Source organism: Bidens hawaiensis, unplaced genomic scaffold (genome assembly GCF_021521415.1).
Source record: "Bidens hawaiensis isolate Kalapana, Puna unplaced genomic scaffold, B.hawaiensis_p1.1 tig00004282_1, whole genome shotgun sequence".
Lineage (NCBI taxonomy): Eukaryota > Viridiplantae > Streptophyta > Magnoliopsida > Asterales > Asteraceae > Bidens > Bidens hawaiensis.
Window position 1 is genome coordinate 2108535 of NW_027491257.1, and position 20643 is coordinate 2129177.

General features: G+C 33.1%; 1 protein-coding gene, 1 long non-coding RNA gene and 1 pseudogene across 2 annotated transcripts; 1 reads left to right on the forward strand and 2 right to left on the reverse strand.

Moving 5' to 3' along the window:
• Positions 1-223: 223 nt before the first annotated feature.
• On the reverse strand, positions 224-6851 carry LOC143626088 (exocyst complex component EXO70C1 pseudogene; annotated as a pseudogene).
• A 3621-nt stretch (positions 6852-10472) lies between these two features.
• Positions 10473-12157, reverse strand: LOC143626030 (bidirectional sugar transporter N3-like). Its single transcript, XM_077096224.1, has 6 exons — positions 11978-12157; positions 11700-11736; positions 11404-11617; positions 11164-11322; positions 10931-11050; positions 10473-10814 (listed from the first exon to the last, which is right to left on the reverse strand). Exons 1-6 carry the CDS (start codon positions 12027-12029, stop codon positions 10473-10475), a joined length of 924 nt encoding a protein of 307 aa, XP_076952339.1. The 5' UTR covers positions 12030-12157.
• Positions 12158-19619: 7462 nt separating this feature from the next.
• LOC143626031 (uncharacterized) lies at positions 19620-20138 on the forward strand. The gene is made up of 3 exons (XR_013152360.1): positions 19620-19713; positions 19818-19895; positions 20042-20138. It is a non-coding gene; the product is annotated as an uncharacterized LOC143626031 (long non-coding RNA).
• The last annotated feature ends 505 nt before the right edge of the window (positions 20139-20643 follow it).

A 20643-nucleotide genomic window follows, 5' to 3' on the forward strand; every position in this document is an offset into this window, starting at 1 on the left:
ATAATGATTTTGACGTTCAATGTCTGACTCACCTAGAAACACCACCAAGGTGAAAACCTACAACTGTGTGGAAAAACCTTCTTAAGTTAGATTTCATACTCTATTTTTCAATCAGTTCGATATCAAATCATCGGTTCATCATTTATGGTTCGAACGTAACATTGATATCATTCAGTATATAATTGTTAATTAGTACATATCTATATCTACAGAAGCTATTTAATTAGTTGTTATCTGCATCAAGTAAATATAAATCTCATTATTAATTTTACAAGCAAGATACTTTATGTATTGTTAGTTGATTTAAATGAAAACCAACCTTATTGTATTGAGCTTTAAGATGTATTGGCCAAAAAATATCAACATTATTCTCATACCTAAATCTCCAACTAAGCCATGCAGGGGATCATGTTCATGAATTATGAGACATCAATATGAAAATTAGATGGGAACTCTATATTTTTATGTGTCATAAAATTAAAAATGTTTTTCGAGTTATCGAGTGATCAGAGATAAAATTAATAAATAAAAAGTTAGCTAACAATTTTATAAATTTTGTTTCATGTGCAATTATAAAATATGTTAATTTAATTGAGTTGTGGTTTGGTAATAGAAATTTTGTAAATATTTCTTTTTCTCTTTCATTAGTTCTTTTATTATTTTTGAATTATAAAAAAATTGAAAGAAGGGAACACAGACTTTGGACATATTTTGTTTTAGTGGTGTAAACAAGTCGAGTCTGAGCTCGATTAGGTTTGAGTTCAGCTTGTTTCGACCTAGGAGGCTCGAGCTTGGCTCAATTCAAGCTGTTTTTCTAAAGCTTGAGCTCGGCTCGCTAGCTATTTCTTCAAGCTCGGCTTGCTTATTATTTATTAATTAATTTATATACGTTTTTAACTATTTTTATGTACTTTGAGAAAACCTTTAACGAGCCTTAGCTCCGCTCGAGCTCATGTAGTACTTTAAACGAGCAAGGCTAGACTCAAGCTCAGTTGTGCAGCGTAAAATTTAATACATAAAAGTCCAAAAAAGAAAAAAGAAAAAAGAAAAGGTTAAAAAATACATAAGGCTCGATAATTCACGGATGGTAGGATAGCTGGAACAGTTTCTGACATTTGTTTACCGTTTGTATTAATATTAGGTTTTTCCGCTTTTGTTTAGCTTGTCAAAGTTCATGTATATCAAAATTAGGTTTTTATCTTTGTAATTAAAGACCTAATCCTTCTTAAACGGGATTACAAACTGTCAATTCCATACGAGTCACACATTTATATGTAGCAATTTACTCTTCTTTTTGAATTAGGCATCTACGAAACATTGGTCACCTCAAACCAAACCATTAGGCCTACGCACAAAACAATAATCAATCTTATCCAACCTTGTGTACCTAGATTGAGTTTTGGATACAATATCCATCTCTCAAAGGCAACGAGTCAATGGGAACGATTCGTTCTCTAGTCATCCACATCAGAGCTAAGCATGTAGCAGTGTCGATCACATTTGACTTGAACAACTTCTTAGAACACTTGCCTTACATATAAAACTCAGAAGAGATTTGTCTAACTTTCAATAAAGGTAGTGACATATAGGCTTACATATAGGTATTTGCTTTCTCTAACTTTCAATGTGAGACTGGGTTTACACCTTACATATACCGATATACAAATGACATATACATAAATACATGAATTTGAATTAAGATTAGGATTGTCAAAAAGGATCATCTAAACATTAGTGATTTTCGATTAAAGGGCGTACGAGAAAGTTAAAAAAAACTTAAAGTCGTAACCTAGTGACTTATGAGATAGGAAAGCTCTTGTGGTCTTAATCGATACAGTAACTTTATTAAGTGCCCTCACCAACCGGTCTTACAACCAACACGAGAGAGGTAAATCATTATATGTTCCACCCCAAGTGGGTGATGCTTAGAATTAATTGATCCTGAAACCTCCACGACAAATTTCCGCCTCCTTAGTGATACAAATCATGGTAACAACATAAACTATTTTATAGAATATGTAATGAGAATATTAGATGTGGAAAATTGCACAATATGAGATGTGGAAAATTGCACTTAGGAATATAAAGCTTGTCTTGTACATTGCAGTCCTAATTATTGGCAGACTGGTCCCGCACTTGTACTAAAACCCTCCGTGACCAAACATAAATTTGTTATAAGGGCCATCTCAATAGATTTAGAAAACAAAGCAAATTCAAAATCTAGGTATTTTAAATTATAGCATTAGAAAAATATGAAATTATACATTATATCACTAAATAATGATAATAACTCTATTTTTTAAAATAGTTTTCTCTATGTCGTTTTACAATATATAAACTAGCTGTAGGGTGGGATTTTACTAGCTTTTATTTTAGAGATAAAATTACGGTCTGGTTCGGAGTTTTACGACCGGTTTTTGGTTGAAACCGCAAACCAAACCATATCATATGGTTTTGAAAATTTCTAAACCAAACATTCAATATTGTATAAAGAAAACTAAAACCATTAGCTGGTCTAGAAGGGATCATGAGTTCAAATCGAACTATGAACACCCTAACTCCCATCATAGTTAAATAATGATTCAAAAGTTTTAGTTTAAACTAATTCAAATTATAACCCACCCAAAGTTATATTGGAAATTTAGTCCTGAGACAAAATTTGAAGAAAGGTGAGGAACTAAAATTGTAAGTTTAATTGAGTTTTTGTTTAAGTTGGTTAAGTTTTTGTTTAGAGTTATGGTTCATTTTTTTATTAGTTTTCAAGGTTATTTTTATTATTGAAACTGTCTAGAAAATAGCAATTAGTATTATAGCATGTTTAGGTTTTTGTCTAGATTAATTAGGGTGTTTAATTTGGTTGATGGTTTCTTGTGTGTGCTTTTTCTATAACAAATTTAATAAAAGTTTCGAACTTCTGTTTATCGATTAATATTTTCTGTATTCATGGAATCAATAAAGGAGTAAAGTCAGAATCTGAATGGATTTCGTGTGTTCACATCTTGCTACATCGTACATATACAACTTTAAACAAGCAAAAAACATGTAACAAACAAAATTTCACTTCTAACTAAACAATGAATACAACACTAAAACTATCATCATATTTACATAAGTCCAACATTTTTATATGTTTTCAATAGATTCTTGAAAGCTCCTGTTGTTTGCTTCACAGTTGATAGAGCTTGTATGGCATTCATTTGAGTCTCAACCTTCTCCGTACCTTGTTAATAAAACACTTAAAACTATTAATATTCGAGCATTCATTGTCGAGTTAAGTTGTGTTTTCTGGTGCGTAAGCTAAACGATATAAAAAGAAAGACAAGTCATAGTTCAAAGGGATTGACGTGGTGTGGTGGTAAGGTCACTCTACCCTATAAATGAAGGGTTCAAACCCTACAAAATGCATGTGTATAGGTCTTCACTCTATCCTATAAACGGACGGTTCAACCTACAAGTGCATTTAGAAACAGATAGTATGTCGTTCAAAATAAATGGTCTATTAAATAAAATATTAGATTATGTGTATAGAGTGATGTTCAAAACATAACTAGTTTTAAGTAGAGATCTCAAAAACCACATAAAAATTTGTATATTTTGCCTCAGTTTTAACACTTAAGTAAGTTTTGTAAAGCACTACATACAAATACATATACATTATACGGTTACATTCCAATTATGTATTGAAAATTGCTTATGTTAAATGTGCCATGTTTGTTGTATTATAGTTAAATTTCAAAATCTCACATAAAATATTTATCTATTTGTTTATAATTTTTTTAAAGTAAAAAAAAAATACTGGATAATAGTTGATGAAATAATCCAATCAGATTATTTGAAGGAAAAATCACAAAAACAACTTTGTTGCCCAAATAAATAAAAATGGTTGTTTAAAATCTCACATAAAAATGATGAGAATGCTACGTTGGATGTGTGGGCACACAAGGCTAGACCGAATAAGAAACGTTGTGTTTCCCGAGAGATTAGGGGTGGCGAACATAGCAGACAAGATAAGAGAGTGGAGATTGAGATGGTTTGGACATGTAAAGAGAAGACTGACGACGAATCCTGTTAGATCCGTAGACAACATTACTATAGAGGGGAGGAGGGGTAGAGGACGACCGAAATTGACTTGGGATGAGAGGATTAGGCATGATTTGATAGACCTAAACCTCTCCGAGGACATGGTTGAGGATAGGAATTCGTGGAGAAGTAGAATTAAAGTTAAGGATTTTTAGAGAGAATTGAATACCTTAGGGCTTAGACTTAACTTATTTATGTCACATACCATAATGGTATTTCCCTTACATATATTATTATTATTATTATAATTATTATTAGCTTTTATATAGCTGTTAAACTGTGATCTTATTATTAATATTATTATAATTAGTAGTAGTTTTTATATAGCTGTTAAACTTTGATTTCCTTTATTTTGCTTCATACACATGTACTTAGAGCCGAGGGTCTCTCTGGAAGCCACCTCTTTATTCCTTTGGATAGAGGTACGGTGTGCCTACATCCCACCCTTCCCAGACCCTACTTATAGCTTTGCTGTCGGTGGGATTTTACTGGGTATGATTGATTGAATATTGATAAGATTTTCCCTTATTTGAAAAACCTCTAAAACAATAAAATAAATTTGTAAATTACCTTCAAACAAAGACTCGATCATCAACTCGATATCCTCAGGTTGATACTTGATGTACTTATCGATGCTCTTACTCCCTTCAAACTGCGATTTATACCGACCAATGAATGATCTATATGCGGGACTCACCACCGCATTTATTGAGACCCTCATCTCCGACAACAATTGTTGGTCGCTCACAATCCACGTGCTTTGTGTCTTGTGTAACTCATCAAACATCGTGTTGAAATTCTTAAATCTTTCTTTCAACACTCGTCTATTTGGTTTCCCGTTCACTTGAATGCCTTCTTGTGCCAGCCATTGTAATAGCTTCGTCCACGTTTCCCTTTGATAACTCTTGTGGTAGTTTCTAACGTCTGATGACTTTCGACGACACCAAATATCTCCGACCAGTTGCTTCATCTCGTTTGTTTCTTTCACTAGTTGTAATATAAACCTGTTAGATAAACAATCTAGATAGTAAGCGGAACTATCTATTGAATTAGTCTAGTTACATTCTTTTTAGGCAAATTGGATTTTAATAATTCAAAATATGATTAAGTGGTCGATATTAATCCATATAGAGTATGGACAATGTGACCAATGACACTTCTTAATTTCATTTTCGTGTCTAAGGGCAATCCTTAAAAATAACTTCATTTATCTCTAACTTTCGTTTATGTCATTTCAAATCAATTTAAAACGCTCTAATTGACATAAATCAATTAAGTGCTCATTAGGATAACCAAAGTGACTCTTCCTTTTAGGTGAGATTGTCTTTGACAATGAAAGCGAAAGTCAGAATTATCACTTGTCACATTGCAGGAAGAATTATTATCGCTCATAGTTTGGATTATTAAAATATAACGTATCTCCTTTCATAATCTAAGGCTTTACCCAAATTACATTACCGATTGTTGTTCATCAGAAATATGTAGCGTAATGAAGCATCTTTGTAGTATGTTGATTTTGTTTGTAGGTTAGCATCTAGCAAATCAATCATATCCAACAATTGCTTCGATAAAGACGAGTTTTCCGTGCTCGATGGAGGCTCGCTTTCGAGTTTATCATGTTGTCGAAAAATATATTCCAATGTGTTTTGGTAATCATCAAACGCGTATTTTATGTAGTTCATAACATAGCGCGTTAGGGGGTGCACTGCACCCCCTTGGACCTGCGACTTGTTAGTGTCGTTGTTAATAGTCCGCTTTAAATCATTAAACATGTATACCGCCACCTCCCCAATAGTGTCCCCGACAATCGAAATCTCCGATTTTAGATTACAATATTCTTCTAGCTTTTCGTCCCCGACCGCAATGTTAAGATCACGTATCGATTCGTAGATATCAAGGAATTTAAATAACCTTTTCGCCTTCGGCTTCTCTACCGCCACCGTGGTAGGGAACTCCAGAAGCGAAGTGGTGATCCCGCGAATTAGGTTAATGAACATGCCCGTGAAAACTGAGAGATGTTCAGAAAATATAGTTTCCCCGAGCTCCCTTTCGGCTACGAAAAGCACGTGCGAACAATGGTTCGCTAACTTGACCCATCGTGTTATATCGGGCTCTAACGACACCCATTTCGACTTTCGAACATCTTCCATACTCACTTTATCAAACTCAAACCTCTTAATTTGATCATTCAATTCGTCTTTCCGTGCCTCACTATACGCTTGACAACATTCGTGTTCGTACCCCATTGGTATCATAACCGCAACGATTTTATTCATTAAAATCACATTTTCTTTCGAATAACCAGGAAACTCGTCCTGGTTATACGTTTCAGGTTCGGCCCCTTTCGTTATTGCGTCGGATGGAGTATTTGAGTCTTGTAAAATAGCACGAAATTCGTCTTCAATCAACACAATGGCTAGTTGGAGTATTTGATTAATCGTGTTAAACAACGCCGTGTTAGGAAACTCGCCCAATGCATTTTTGAGCTTAGACAAACGTTTAATCGAATTAATAAAAAACTCATCATCTTCGGTTATACTAGCAAACCTTGTACCGGATTTAATGTTATTGTACGTTTTTATTTTCGACTCGATGAATTTAACGAATGTGTCCACGGTTTCTGGAAGTTGAGGTGAGGTTGATTTGTCGTCGATGGTGGATATATCGTTGATGGCTGTGGATATTTGGTCAGGATTAAGATCAAGATCTTCGAGTTTGTCGGGAACATCATCGTCATGGTCTTCGGCTTTGATGCTACTAGTTTTCTCCATGAAACAATTTGATGTTGTGGGAATGAATGCTTTGGATTTTAGGAAGATGAATGAATGTATCAAAATGGGACAGAGGGACTATGTTTTGTACGTACGAGGTTAATGGGTACGGTTTTTTGGTCCGATTAAGGAGGAGGTTGTGTCCTTGGATTATTATGTTTGGTCGAGCATAGGTGGGACAAACTATGTCCTTGGATTATTTAAGGATACTAGAAGAGAACCAACCAAAATTTACAACATATACTATTTAAAACTTTCAAACCATATAACTCACTACTCACTAGCCATATTCCTTGTAGGGGTGTAAATTTCTAATGCGCATACAAAAACCCAAAACGAAATTTGCGGGTTCTGGTTTGGTACAAACGAGTTCGGCTCAGTTTTGGGTTGAACACTAGAACCCATTTTGCCAAATGGGTCGGGTCACCCCTCACTGGTTTTCAAGTTGACCTGTTTATTTAAAAAAACAAAAGATTATGTATTAAATTAAAATGCAAAAGGGTTAAAACTTAAAAAGGAACTTAACAAAATATTTTAAAATTAAAAAGTACGTGTTTTATGTAAATTTGTATTATTTTTTGTTGTGAAAATGTAAAGTTAAAGTACAAATACCTGAAAGAAATAAAAAATAAATAAAAACTTTCCGGTCAAACCAGGTCGGATTCGGGTTAACCCGTGAATATGCAGGTCGTGTTCGGTTCATATGTCTTACACGACTTTCGGGTTGGGGTTCGTGTCAAATTTTCGGGTTCAGGTTGTGTTTGGGTTCGGGTCGGGTTATATCAGCCAACCCATTATATCAGCCAACCCGCAAACACGACCGTTTTAACACCCCTTGCAACATCATAACTTTGATTACCAAGTCTCGTCAAATTCAATTTGTATCGAGTAAATAAAACATTAATTGTAGAGTAAATAGACAACCATTTTTTCATGACATAACAAGACTAATAAACTGCTTTTCAACAACTACGTGTTTATTAACATATTATAAACGACAGCCTTTCATTCATCTTTAGGTATGAGTATATCACTTGACTTGCTAACTAATAAACACATCATCATCAAGCTTTTCAAAAGTGTTCTTAACCCGGCTTCCGGTTCATCCTGTATCACCAGTTCTGCTTATAAAAAACAACCCACTTGGAGCTCTGGCTTCTGTGTTGAAAGACACACGTACTTGGCCTTCGTTAACATATGTACTATGTGAGCCATGTTTTAAGTGTTTTAAAAAAACAAAGAAAAATAGAAATAAAATTGGAAATTCAAAAGTTCAATTTTTGTAAGATATAAAAAACATTCACGCAATTTACATGGGTATTCCTAACTTATGGTTAGGAGTCTAAGTGACTAACTTACTAGTTACTATTGTTAAAAGTGATTATATACATTATTATGATTAGATGCAAATCATTAGATAGAAAGATCATATTAATGTGGAATGATTACTAATCATAGTGTAATCTACTTTACATTACTTTTCTTTTGGTAGTTTTGTTGTTACAAATAGTGTGACAATACTTATTTAAAAAGTAATTATCTTTTAACTTTTTATTGTGATATCGTGGTTCTAACGAGGTACAACAATGTCACGAGTATATACTTATTATCAGTTTAAATCAGGATTCAGGTGGTTAACATTAATCACACATAAAATTTGGAATGGTTAGTGATCATAGCGTAACCTACTTTACATTAATTTTCTTTCGGTAGTCTTTTAAATTTAACTTGTTACAATTAGGGTGACAATAAATAACTTAAGCAATTTTCTTCAACTTCTTATATTGATATCGATCGGATTTCTAACTTCTAGCGCGCCGTAGTACTTGACACGAGTATATATTTATTTTCAGGGGCGGACCTACGTTGGTTGCACAGGGATCGGCCGACCCCTGTGAAATGTTTTTAGTATTATATATGTTTTAAAATTCCGACCGACCCCTATAAAGTTTTGGCTCCGACCCCTATGAAACTAGTAAGAATGTAAGATGAAAAGAAATGTTTGAATTTGGACTCGCCGGAGAGTTTCTGATGCATGAAAGTTGCCGGAGGTGAGTGCAGCTTTATAGAAGAAGATGAAGATTAATTCGTAAGTATTTTGAGAATCACAATGTCTTTTGGATTACATCGAAACAGAAGGCAAGCGGGCAACAAGCTGCGCCGCTATCCCTTTTTGAATCGCAAAACCCAATCTTTTAAAAACTATATTTGCTGATCTTGAAATCATAACATTACTATGCATGACCCGCTGAACACGGGTAAGTAGCTCCACAGCTTCAGGCGCGATGAAGATTAAATTTGAAAATAAATATTAAAAGTTAGGTGTGAAAAAGGTAAGTATCTTGCACAGTAAATGTCAGAAAGAGTATTGTTAGTTATTTATTATTTTCATATTAAATAGTATAAATTTAATTGATAAATATACTTCTGTTTCCTATGTTGTATTTAATTTATTTCTATATTATTTACTAGGATATAGCTCGTGTAATACACGGATGGTTAAAAAAATACAATAAAAAATTAAATTTAATAATATACGTAATAACATACCTTGCCGTTTTCAAAAGCATATTAAAATATATTTACATGTCTAAAAATATGTTTAATAAAACATATTTTTATCTTATGAATTCGTAATAACATACCTTGTGAAAGAATGATTTTGTTTTAATAGTTTAAATAAGTAGATGAAAATTAAATAACTTATTATGTGTAAATTATAATTTTAAAAATTATTAAGGTGAAATCCTATATGGATAGCTTAATTAAAGACCATATGGAAACCATATTTTGCTTTAATATAATAGTTAGATTCTTTATTTTGATTGATGATATATACTTTTTCTATAGAACAAGATAAATAAATGATTATGTAACACGACTTACACGAACTAAAACTAAAAAATTTATTAGGCATGAATATAAATATCACAGTAAATTTCCAACCATATAAAAAAAATAATGGGTCATAAAAGTAAAGAAAGTGACGAAAAAGTGAATATTGAAATTTATGACTAGCTTTAATAAGGAATAACGGGAAGAACAATAATGTGGTTTTAAGTTAAGTTAAAGTGTATATAGTCACGGCAAGAAGTAATATTTAGTTACTTATATTATTATATTATGATCCATGTATTTTTTTTATTATATAATATTTTGTTTGATTATCTTCTTTTATATATGTCCCGGCCTGAATTGACATGGCCGGAGCAACCAAACTGCACCGAAAAAAAATTATATACCGATTTAGCTGACCCGAATGGCTGAACCGAACCAAAATTTTTTTTTTCAAATCGGTAGTTCACTAAGTACCAACCCAAAAAAATTCCGACCCATGTGAAAAAAATTTTAGATCCGTCACTGCTTGTTTTGACACCATACTAATTGTCGTTAGTATCAGTCTAGATTGGGACGAAACCGTTTTAGGCTAATCACTTTCTGGTTTTTGAAGTTCAAGGTTTTGTGTTTGTATACAGAAAGTAGAAGATTAATGCTAGAGAATATAGTCTAAAATAGCAATATATAATTTATACTAGATATAATTTGGACCCAATGAACAACATGGGATACATCACACAAATGAAATATTAATAACCACATATATATAAACTTATAATCAACTTAAGCTGCACACATAATAAGGATAGGCTTCACATTAACCACTTCCACCCCACAAGGGTCATCATCCACCACCGCAGCCATCGTCACCGCCCCTTTATATTGTCCCACAACCTCTACACCACCATCGATCGTCTTATTCTTTATTTCTTCCTCCTCTTCCGCCTCACTACCACTGCTTCGGCTGGAGTCCACCGGATATACTTCCGAGTTTGATCCCTTTATGTTTATAATATGTTCTGGGAGCTTTATTTCAGAGATAGTTAACACCTTGCTTTTTTGCTTGTAATATTGATATACTGCAATTTGAATTACTCCCAATACAAACCCAATCACATTTGGCACCTACAATAAGTATATTTGTCACAAAAAGTTAATCCTTTATGACTATTAAAAGAATACATATATATGACTAGTGACACCTTTTAAAGTAAGTAAAGAAAATAAAATGTGACATATACCGTAACACATTTGTCCTTGGTGAACAGTCCATACGCGAACCATGTCATTGCGCATAGCGTGAGTAGACATGACAATGGGAACGGCATGAACTCGACACTTTTAGTTCTCACAACTTGACACTGTAATAATCAAACATATAAAATAAAATAAAAATTAATCTTATACTTATATTTGATTTTTGCATGGTATGATTTGAAGTAACAAGGTACAAATATAAGCAATGTGTACTTACCACAACAGTAAGCGGAGCCGCAAAAACGCAAACAGAAACTCCAACACAAATCCATCCGACAACTACAGTTCGTGTCGATTCACTCAAGAAGTGAAGCGAACAAAGAGAGATCGTTAGGCACAATGCAATTGTCCCGCTCAAAGTCATGAACGTATGCTTCTGTATATAATAACATTAATCCCGTTATTTATTTATAAAATTCAAAAATATGTACGTGATATGAATTTATGTGTAACGTACCTTAACACTAGGTGTAGCATACACCATGAAAATGATTATATATATCATTTCAGTGACAGACCCAAACCCGTTAATAGTTTTGAGAAAGAACGTAACGCCTCCTTTGATTAACGCATAGTAAAACCACAACGACGCGCTAAATAGAGCCACCACATATGGCAATGACTGGAACCCCATCGTCGATCTATTATTGCGTATCGCAATAAACGTCGGTCTATAATACTCAATTTAACAAAAGATTAATAAATTTCTAAAACTAGTAATAACATCTAACAAACTTTATGTAGTTGACTTACATCGGAGCTAAGTAAACACCAACTGACACCAAATTACCTGCACCATCATAACATAACATTCCACAATAATTAATAAAACACCATTAGCTTGTGAGAATTAAACAAAACACTAAAATTTTATATAACTTGATCATTCATTTCATGGTTTTGATAAACTATTTGATAATGTGCTCTCACACATATTGTTTCCCATAGGAAGGTTGGTCATGCATTTAAAACTCATTTTTATTGTTGAAGTAAAAATTAAATAACAAGAGCAAGAATATGTAGGATGTTACCTATGATGCCAAAAACCAAAGCCAGTGGGTGTTGTGTATCAATAAGCCCCATTTTTATAATCTAGATATAAATATGTATATGGATAGATAGGGGTAGAGGTGGTGGGTGAGGGCGGGCTCAAGGTGGAGGCGGAGATGGCTTTATATAAACGGGTTTCTTGAGAAACCCTAAAGCCGCCTCCTTATAATTGTTTTATGAAATGTGAAGTTTGAAGTTGGATCTCATGAAATGAAAGATGATGAAAAATGAACGTATTTATACGTGAAATATGATGTGAGAGAGGGTGTGCGCACATAAAAGCATCCTTGTTGCGTGACAAGTGAAAGGGATAATAGTAGGTAACGTATGATTATATCATTTATTCTTTTTTTAGGTTTCTCATTTTTCGATTTTCTTATCCTATCACGTGACATTGTGTCACAACTTCTAAGTTCTAACTCACATTTGCCATCAAAAGATGAAACGTATAGCATTGATCTTAAGTACCTTTGGTTAATACAATTGAGATTGAAAACGTTTCCTATAATCATTATCTTTATGATTGTTTATTCCATTGAGTTATACACTTTTTAATATTTTGGGTTTATATTCTACTCAAAATGGTTGTTTGAAGAAAAAAGCAGGACTTTAGTAAAAATAAAGACATCCACTATTTTAAGTAAAAGAAAACTCTTTTTTTTTAATTTAAAGGTGTCGAAAATGAAAACCATAAGAGGCTGATGAACATATAAACAAAGGGGAAAATGTGTAAAACTATAAGTATTCAAAATATCAAATCAAAACAATAAGATAAAAATAAAAATAATTATTCAGTAGTAGTAAGTACTTGACTAAACATGTGCCGTTGGGTATAGGGACAAAGCAGGTTTGGTCAAACTGAGCTCGGGCCAAAACAAATTCCGATCAGACCGGGTTCGAGTCAAAACTAGTTACAAAAATAATTTTAGGTTAAAATAAGCCGTTTAAAAACGTATCAATTTAGTTTGAGGAACATGAGTTATGATCAAAATGGGTTCACTATAGAATATTGAGTCATTTAAGAAATAAAAAAAATGTTAGAATAGATTTATGCACTATATTTGCGTGTATGGTGACCAGTGAAGATTAGCCAATTACTTTACCTTGTTCACATATTCATTCCTTAAATCATGTAGAACAAAAACTAGCAATTATATTTATTATAATACATATAATTATATATTTTAAAATTTTAATATGAATCATATATCTCACAACAGTTTCGAGAAATGTCTATGCAATTGATGCTTTTTATTAAAGTGTCATAAAGATACATCAAGTGTATTATGAAGCCAATGGGATTGGTGGTTAATTGGCAAAACCAAATCCTTTAACACCTTGAGTTTGAGATGTTTTGGGTTCAATCCCACAAACGACAAAATTAAAATAAATTTTTTATTAAAATAAGAAAAGTGTATTATGAATAGAAGATTGATTTTAGATTGTATACACGTTATTGCTTAGAAAAGGAATGATTTTTAAGATCTAAGAGACGGCAACTTATAATTATAGAAAGATATCAAAATCAAAATGTACTAGAATAGCATTAATTTGCATGTGATGAATTTAGTAAGTGGAATGCATTACTTCTATTGTTAACTTGCTATCAAATTAAACTGAAAAACAAGTTATTGTTATCCTAAATATGACAATTTATGATTTGGAATTTGATACGGGTTATATAAACCGAACGGGTTGTTTCACATTTATCATTATTATTAGAAATATAACGTTATTTATATTATTAATAAACGATCCTTATTGTTCTTAAAAAACACTTTAACATAAAGTGATGCTTTTGTAAAAAAGAAAGTAAATTTTTTTTGGTCTAAAACCTCTAGACCATCAAAATCGAAACGTAGACAGTCAAAATTTGGCATGTTCGGCTAAGCTATTTATCCGACTGGTTTGATTTGTATTTCCCAGAACCTTATTAAGTGGTTCGCTCAAAAGTTTTTAAAGCAATTGAACCGAACCTTGAACATTTCTATGTTAGACCGTTTTTTTCTCAGTAAGATTAAAAGTCCGCATCTATCTCTAAGGATGTAAAATTGTAGATTTATGTTACTATATGTTACTAATGTTTTTAATAAATTATATATAATTATGAAGTTAAAAGAAAAACTCAGAAGGGTTATTTGTCATATGATTGTGCATACTATATTAGTTGCGGCTCACACAATGCTTGTCACACTTTGGGTGATAATAATCTGAAACGTTTGTCACGGTTTTGCTCTAACCACTACCCATAATTAACATGTATTTCGCATGAATCATACCTTAAAATGATCTTAACAATACGCGGTGACTTGGTTTCGTTCGAATATTGTGTTAGCAAGTTTTACACGTTTTTAGTTGGTTTATATCACTTGAATTTGAATTTTGTTTATAACCAATTAATCATTACCTTAATGATTATGTATTTCATGTATTTTGTTACAAACTAAATTGATCTCTATTAGGGTTTTTACTAAATATGGTTATTTGGATATAAAGTTAAAGCTTGTTATATGATGATGAACGTAATTGTTGATTAAAACTTGTTTATCGGTTTATTATGGTTTGACAAAACAAATAATAAGTAGTATTAAGTGTTTCGATAGAAATAAATTTCAATATTAGGAACAAAGATTCGTTTATGTTTCCTTTTCCTTACTAACCTAGAAAAAAAGTATACCTCTATAAATAAATTATATCAGAAGAAAGTTAACCGACTTTAAAGAGACAAAAAAAATACCTTCGGTATAACACTTAAAAGAAACTTAGTTACCATTACATGAAGTTTTCCTTTTTGAAATGATTGAAGTTGTATTACTTTACGGTTCCTAGCCTTATTTTTAATGAAATGTATTTCATATATTGTTAAGTTTTAAGTTTGCTTACTAATAGTAAATAATATTATAATTTTGAAATATAATATAAAATTTATTTCAAAGTTACTGACTTGACCAACAGAGTGTTTAAAAGGCTTCGGTTATGCAGACAATCAACATTCCGAAACATCCAAGCATCAAGAAATATATTTTATTTTATCCAAGTATCATGGATGTTTGTGTAAATGGTATAAGCCTAAAATGAGCTCCTTTTACAGTTTTACAAGGTTAGAATAAATCCCAGTTGGCAAAGAAGTTAAACCACAATGATAAAAACCGTAATTTACTCTATAAAAAAATAAGTTTGAACAAAAAAAAACTCCGAAAGCTAGCCTAGCCTAGAGGTGCACAAATCGGGTTTTTTAAATACCCGGGTTCGGGTATGGAATCGGGTTCGGGTATGACCGGGTATTGAAAAATCGGGTATTTGTAATAACCGGGTCGGGTTCGGGTCCGGGTATTGTCTCTAAAAACCATACCCTATGCATCGGGTTCGGGTTCGGGTCGGGTATGGAACCGGGTATTTGAATACCCTATTTTCGGATATTGAAAAAACCCTATTTTTGGGTTTTTTGGGGGTTATTTTCAGGTATAGATTGGATTTTTTTAAGGGGTTATAATTTTTAGGGGTATTTTCGGGAATTTTTCAGATATTTTTCGGGTAATTTCGGGTATAGATCGGGTATTTGAAAAACCCGGTTTCGGGTATTGGAAAAACCCGGTTCCGGGTATGTAACCGATTCCGGGTTTCAGGTATTACCGGGTATAAATCGGGCCCGGTTCCGGGTACGGATTTTGGTACTAAAATGCATACCCTATCCGTACCCTACGGATAGGGTCGGGTATTAAAAACCCGGGTATAAAAAGAACCGGTTCCAGGTATTTTTTCGGGTCCGGTTTCAGGTTCGGGTTTTTTGTGCACCTCTAGCCTAGCCCGGCCTAGTTGTTCTTCTAAAAGTGTGGGCTTTCTGGGCCCATAATTTTTTTTTTGGGAATATAAGGAGTTAAGGACTAGGCCTTTGTGCTCCGAGTTGGGTTAGGCCAGAGTAAAACTCAATTATCCATACTCCATAAAGGCATAAACTAAGCATGTTACCCTGATTGGCCCAGCGGCTTAGATTACAGATGCAATTGGTTCCATTACTCAATTTAGAGCGTACACAATAAGATGTTTGTCAGGGTGGTTTTTGGATGTTTTTAAACATTATTAGTTTTTACCTATTGTGAACAAGATTTTTAGGACTTTTAAAAGAAGTTTTTGATAAGAACTAGAAAAAAAGAGATGGAGGTGGGCCCTTTTACAGATGGTGGGCTTGGGTGGGTGGGTGTTTTTATAATTTCTTAGACTATGTGTAGTGGAAGGCTACAAACTGGGGGCGATTTTTGACATGTGACATTACAAATTTTGGTGAAAGAAAAACTCTAAGAAACTATGACGGTTATAAAGGTGAAAGAGAAATTTAGAAAACTATGTCGGTTTTTGGTAATTTTAAATCTCAATAATTGATTAACATGATCCAATAGATACGATTTATTCCTAGCATTTCCTAGGAAACTACCTGTAATTTTTAGGATAACTCTCCCATATATATATATATATATATAGGGTTAGGTTAGAATAAAAACCCACTTGAGTTGTGAAAACTCTAGAAACCCATTCTCAACCACATGTTTTTAATTAAATATTAAATCTTGTGGTGCACAATTAAAGTTAATAAAAAAATGTTAAAGTTAATTAACACTTTCTTTCTCATGAAAACATAAATAAAAATTAGTAAAAAAATATAAAAAAATAGCAAAACATTTGTTTTAAGTTTTCGATGTTTTGTATTAAATGTAGCAACATATATTACATGTAAAAAAAACAAAAAAAACGATATTACATAGGATTTTCACGGGTTTTCACAACTCAAGTGAGTTTTCATTCTATACTTTGCCTATATATATATATCACACATACTAATATAATAGTATTAAATCCAAAACACACCAAGGCGACAACTGCATGTCGCCCCCCACCCCACTTCACCCATTTGTAGTCCAGGGGGCGGTGTTCTCTCCACTTATCGCCCTAAATCCCCCTTTGTCACCTCTTTTTTTCATCCATTACACTTTCCCTTGGGTAGGCTTTGGATGACTTTAGAAAAATGATATTTTTATGATTTGACAGCTGATAGGTATGTTTTTTTTAATGTTTTTATACCTCCGTATTCCGGATGCTCTAATCAATGCGTCTGACGCATCCTGCAGCACAATCCTCCTTCCTCCATGACCATGTTTCGTTTGGTTATTTACGTTTATTTATAACTAGCGGGATTTAACCCACGTGTTTTTACAAGAATGGAATTCAGTCGGTATCAATTTGTTTCATTACAGTATCGATACAATTTGTTACTGACACTCACTATGGCAACCGAAAACAAAATTTTGAAATTAAAGTCGTAATATGTCCAAAAAGACATTGATGTGTGTTTATTCATTGTTTTCTTTTAATTACAATGGAATTAGAAGAAAATTAAACTACAACTAAAATAAACAACTAAAACCAAAGCAAAAAAAACTAAAGGAAAAGACAAAAGAAAAAAAAACAAAATATAAGTAGAAGTAAAGCACTAAACAAGCGAAGGGAAGGAGTTTGCGAGATTCGAACCCACGTCCTATGAGTAAAAGAAGACTAGAACCACGGAACCACCTCCTTAATCATCCCACGAGTCCTAGAATGCCTTGTTTAGTGAAAACCAAAAGCCTGATAGTCGCTGCTAGCCTCGTTCAGTGAAAACAGACCCGACTGTTTTCAAACAAACATATGAAATCCCAAACGAACAAATGGAGACCGCAATGAGTGAAAGAAGACTAAAATGAGTGAATCACATCATTAACCATCCTTTGAGTCTCTAATGACCCTGTTCAGATAATACAAAAGCCTGACAGTCGCTGCTAGCATCGTTCAGTGAAAACAAAAGCGACGGTTTTCAAACGAACAAATGAAATCCCAAACGAACAAATGGAGACCACAACAGGTAAAAAAAGACTAGAATTGGGGAATCACATCCTTAATCATCCAAGAATCTCTAATCACACAGTTCAGTTAATACAAAAGCCCGACAATCGTTTCTGTCCTCGTTCAGTGAAAACAAAAGCGGCAATTTTCAAACGAACAAATGAATTTTCAAACGAACAAATGGAAACCACAACGAGTAAAAGAAGACTAGAATGATGGAACCACCTCCTTAACCATCCCACGAGTCCCAGAATGCCTTGTTCAGTGAAAAACAAAAGCCCGATAGTCGCTGCTAGCCTCGTTCAGTGAAAACGGAAGCGACAGTTTTCAAACGAACCAATGAAAGCCTAGACGAACAAATGGAGACCGCAACGAGTAAAATAAGAGTAGAATGAGGGAATCACCTCCTTAATCATCCCATGAGTCCCTGAATGTCTCGTTCAATGAAAAACAAAATCTTAACAGTCGCTGCTAGCCTCGTTCAGTGAAAACAGAAGCGACAGTTTTCAAACGAACAAATGAAAGCCCAAACGAACAAATGGAGATCGCAATTACTAAAAGTAGACTATAATGAGTGAATCACATTATTAACCATCCCTTGAGTCTCTAATGACCCTGTTCAGTTAATACAAAAGCCTGGCAGTCGCTGCTAGCCTCGTTCATTTAAAACAGAAGCGACGGTTTTCAAACGAACAAATGAAATCCCAAACGAAGAAATGGAGACCACAACAGGTAAAAAAAAAAGACTAGAATTGGGGAATCACATCCTTAATCATCCCAAGAATCTCTAATCACCCCGTTTAGTTAATACAAAAGCCTGACAGTCGTTTATGTCCTCGTTCAGTGAAAACAAAAGAGGCAGTTTTCAAAGGATAAATGAATTTTCAAACGAACAAATTGAGACCACAATGAGTAAAATAAGACTAGAATGATGGAATCACATCCTTAATTATCTCACGACTCTCTAATAACACCGTGCAATTAATACAAAAGCCCGAAAGTCGCTGCTATCTTCGGTTAGTGAAAACTAAAGCAACGCTTTTCAAACAAGCAAAAGAAAGCCTAAACAAACAAATTAAAACTTCAAAGTGTAAAAAAAAACTAGAATAAGGGACTCAAACGAATAATCAGAAGTGACACTTTTCAAGCGTACTTGATTTCAGACGACCCAAGATAACACAAAAATGTGGGAAAAAACATTATGAACTTTAATAGTTATTGAGTAACAAAACGTTTATAAGGGACATGTGTTGACTGATAAATATCTGACTATTGCTGTCTTTAAGTACGTAATGTAGCTCACTTTTTAATGAATGATCTTCACCTAGTTCAAACCATTGCTTCCAGTCTTTTTAGTTAGAACAATATCTGCAAATTAGGGTCAATCCCTAAGTTAGTCTTTTATATACAGTTAACTATGCCTACCGTTGTCTGTGCTTACTTATTCTACTGTCACGCCATTGCCATAGGATTTTGGTATGATGATTAGTATGCTGAGACAACGGTGGAAATATCAGAAGGTTAATCTTACATTTGATTTGACTGGGAAAATGTATATATCAATTGCAAGGTTAAGTATTACCCTTTAGAAAGAAATGCTAAAAAAATTAATAAGTACGCTAAACGATTGAAGAGATTGTATTTTGTAAGAAGGTTTTCCGTGATCATAGAAAGATGTTAGGACTGGCTTGATGATGATAAGAAATCCAAAAAGTTTACATCTGGCTGCCCTTAGTTCATTGAATCTGCAAAAAATATATTGGAGGAGAAAAATTAACCAAACATTGCTGGCAAATCATAGTACTTTGCTTGACCTTCTTGAAATTCCTCAGCTTATAGACACGTAGGTTTTTAATTTGTTTGTAGAGAATATATGCTAATATTTAAACTAGTGGCTACTATTCTTAAGGCCTAAAGTTTCCAATGGACTATTGTGTGTTCTTCTAGATGCATGAGGAATGGAAATTATGACGAAGCTCTAGACTTGGAAGCATTTGTTAACAAACTTTCAGCAATGCACCCAAAGTAAGTTTGTTTGTTTGTTTGTTGTTTTTTGTCCAGATTTACAAAATTATATGTTTAGCTTTCAACCATATTGTATTAATGCAATAAGATGCAAATTTACTAGTTACCATTCTTATATTATACTTTCCTATTGTGTGTCCAATAAGATTACAAGTCATTCAAGCACTTGCTGCAGGAGTTCGACAAACTATCTAATCTTTGTTTTCACAACTTCTCCAAAAACTAATATTAAATATTCAGGTAAGTTTGTGTTTACAAAACACCATATTCTTCAATTTCTGATAATTAGTTAATGTGTGTTTGAAAGTGAATAATAATAATGATGATATGATAATGGTGATGCTAACAGTTATAACATGTTATTATTAAATAGCGAGTTAAGTGCCATTTTAGCACATGTGATTTGTCCAATTACGCAACTTTAGTACCGTTTATGAATTTATTGTAAATGGCTACCAAACTTTTCTAAAATTGCAATTTTAGTAATTTTTTTCTAACCTCGTCTATTTTCCATCTATTTTGTCCGTTGAATCAGGGGCAAATTAGTAATTTTGATTATTTTATTTATTTTCTCTTTTGAGCTAAGTACCATTTTCATACCTATGGTTTGTTTAATTACGCAGCTTTAGTACCTTTTTTGAATTTATTGCAACTGAATACTTTGATTAGTTTTTTATAGATAGGCAAACCAAGAGAGACAGTACATATTACAATTAAAAGCTCTAACCCTTAACGAACATATCACCCC